The sequence below is a fragment of the Cyprinodon variegatus genome, unplaced genomic scaffold (genome assembly GCF_000732505.1).
Source record: "Cyprinodon variegatus isolate N-32 unplaced genomic scaffold, C_variegatus-1.0 Scaffold186, whole genome shotgun sequence".
Classification (NCBI taxonomy): Eukaryota; Metazoa; Chordata; class Actinopteri; order Cyprinodontiformes; family Cyprinodontidae; genus Cyprinodon; species Cyprinodon variegatus.
Genome location: NW_015150639.1, coordinates 896172 through 897684, shown reverse-complemented (window position 1 = coordinate 897684; position 1513 = coordinate 896172). Strand labels below are relative to the sequence as shown.

At 37.1% G+C, this 1513-nt stretch overlaps 1 protein-coding gene across 2 annotated transcripts in view; it reads right to left on the bottom strand.

The window, feature by feature from the left end:
- The window catches only part of thap3 (THAP domain containing, apoptosis associated protein 3), a 3436-nt gene extending 2391 nt beyond the window's left edge, over positions 1 to 1045 (bottom strand). The window contains exons 1-2 of one of the 2 annotated variants that reach the window (XM_015379147.1): positions 998 to 1044; positions 773 to 879 (exon numbers count right to left, since the gene is read on the bottom strand). In XM_015379147.1, the coding sequence (XP_015234633.1) occupies positions 773 to 852 (80 nt within the window). In that variant the 5' untranslated portion in view covers positions 853 to 879; positions 998 to 1044. Of the gene's footprint in view, positions 1 to 772 lie in introns of both variants that reach the window. The other variant, XM_015379146.1, reaches the window with a different exon arrangement.
- Positions 1046 to 1513: the final 468 nt, after the last annotated feature.

Here is a 1513-nt window from a genome sequence, read left to right as displayed (position 1 = left end):
AGATAGATAGATAGATAGATAGATAGATAGATAGATAGATAGATAGATAGATAGATAGATAGATAGATAGATAGATAGATAGATAGAAAATGTTTGTATATCTGAAGCATGTAACAAAAGTAATTTCCCTCTGGGATTATTAAAGTGTGTCTGATTCTGATTTTCAGGGGGGCTTAAGACCAATGGCGTAACGACACAACAATAGGCCTGTAAGCAACATAATCCGGATGGGCCCCATATGAAGTACAACACCCCAATGGTTTCAATCTACCGTCTGGGTTACCCATAATTCCAAGCCGTATTGTAAAAAAAAAATAATTTAATTTAAAAAATACTCAAATACATCGGTTATTAAAGTTATAAACAAAGTAATTAAAAGTACCACTGTCTGCTTTGCCATTGGTGTGTTAAACGGCTAACCATCATGTTGAAATCTGCGGTGTGTTTGGGGTATAAATAAGATCCGGTCAGTCAACCTTGAGTCAGGTGTGTTTAAGAGGAATTTTTCGCACCATTACATCTGCAAAGAGACGTCCTAATCCACAGTTGCGTATGGGGCCAATCAGGTGTCAGTGACTGTGCCCCTATAAGCAACTGCAGTTACCAATAGTTACGCCATTGCTTTAGACTCCGTGTGAGTAGGGAGTACCAAGATGGCAGGAGGTGACTTCAGTTATTTCGGTCTATCGGATATCCATGAATACATAGAATAAATAGCACACGTTGCTTTGAGACCGGAAAAACACTAACTGTGTCTATCATAAAAACTTACTTATGAAAGGTGATTCCACGGGCTTTGGTTTGCATTCTCCTCTTATTTGCGCAGCCGTATGCGGAACAAAAGTCGGGCATCCTGAGAGGCAGTTCCGGGGAAGATTTCTGTCAATACAAATCGAAATTATGTACTAAGTTAGAAACCAATTTATATCAATTAACTGGTCTCATCAAATCACGTTTTCAGGCAGCCAATTTATAAGGACATCGGCTGAGGATTCACCAGATTCTGAGTGTAAAAATAAATCCGATAGCTTGGTCTGACTCAAGATGGCCGCTCTGTCGGCACGCCTCTTTATAATTCTTCGTCTTCTTCAACATTTTTGGCGGTAGGCAACAACAAACAGATACCTTTCCGCCATCTACTGGTATGGAGTGTGAAATTAAATTCTACGATGTTATATAATTATGTTAACCTTAAATAGCGAAATAATATCCTGTAAATGTTACTTTCTGAATCACACCTAAATGATTCAAATAAATCGACTTGAACTTTTACTTTATTTAAATGTAGAATTAATTTATTCAAAAAACAAAGTGTTCAAAAAATGATAAACTGACTTCAATTCAAGAATTAACATAAAGAACTCAAGCACAAACTGACCTATGAAACAAGGACCTAAGAAACAAGGCATGAGGGAAACCTAAATAGTGGCTGATCAGACCACTGTTGACCCCCTGCTTTTCGATCTGGCCAAACAAACTAACAAACAAATAAACTTAATTAAACAGATAAATA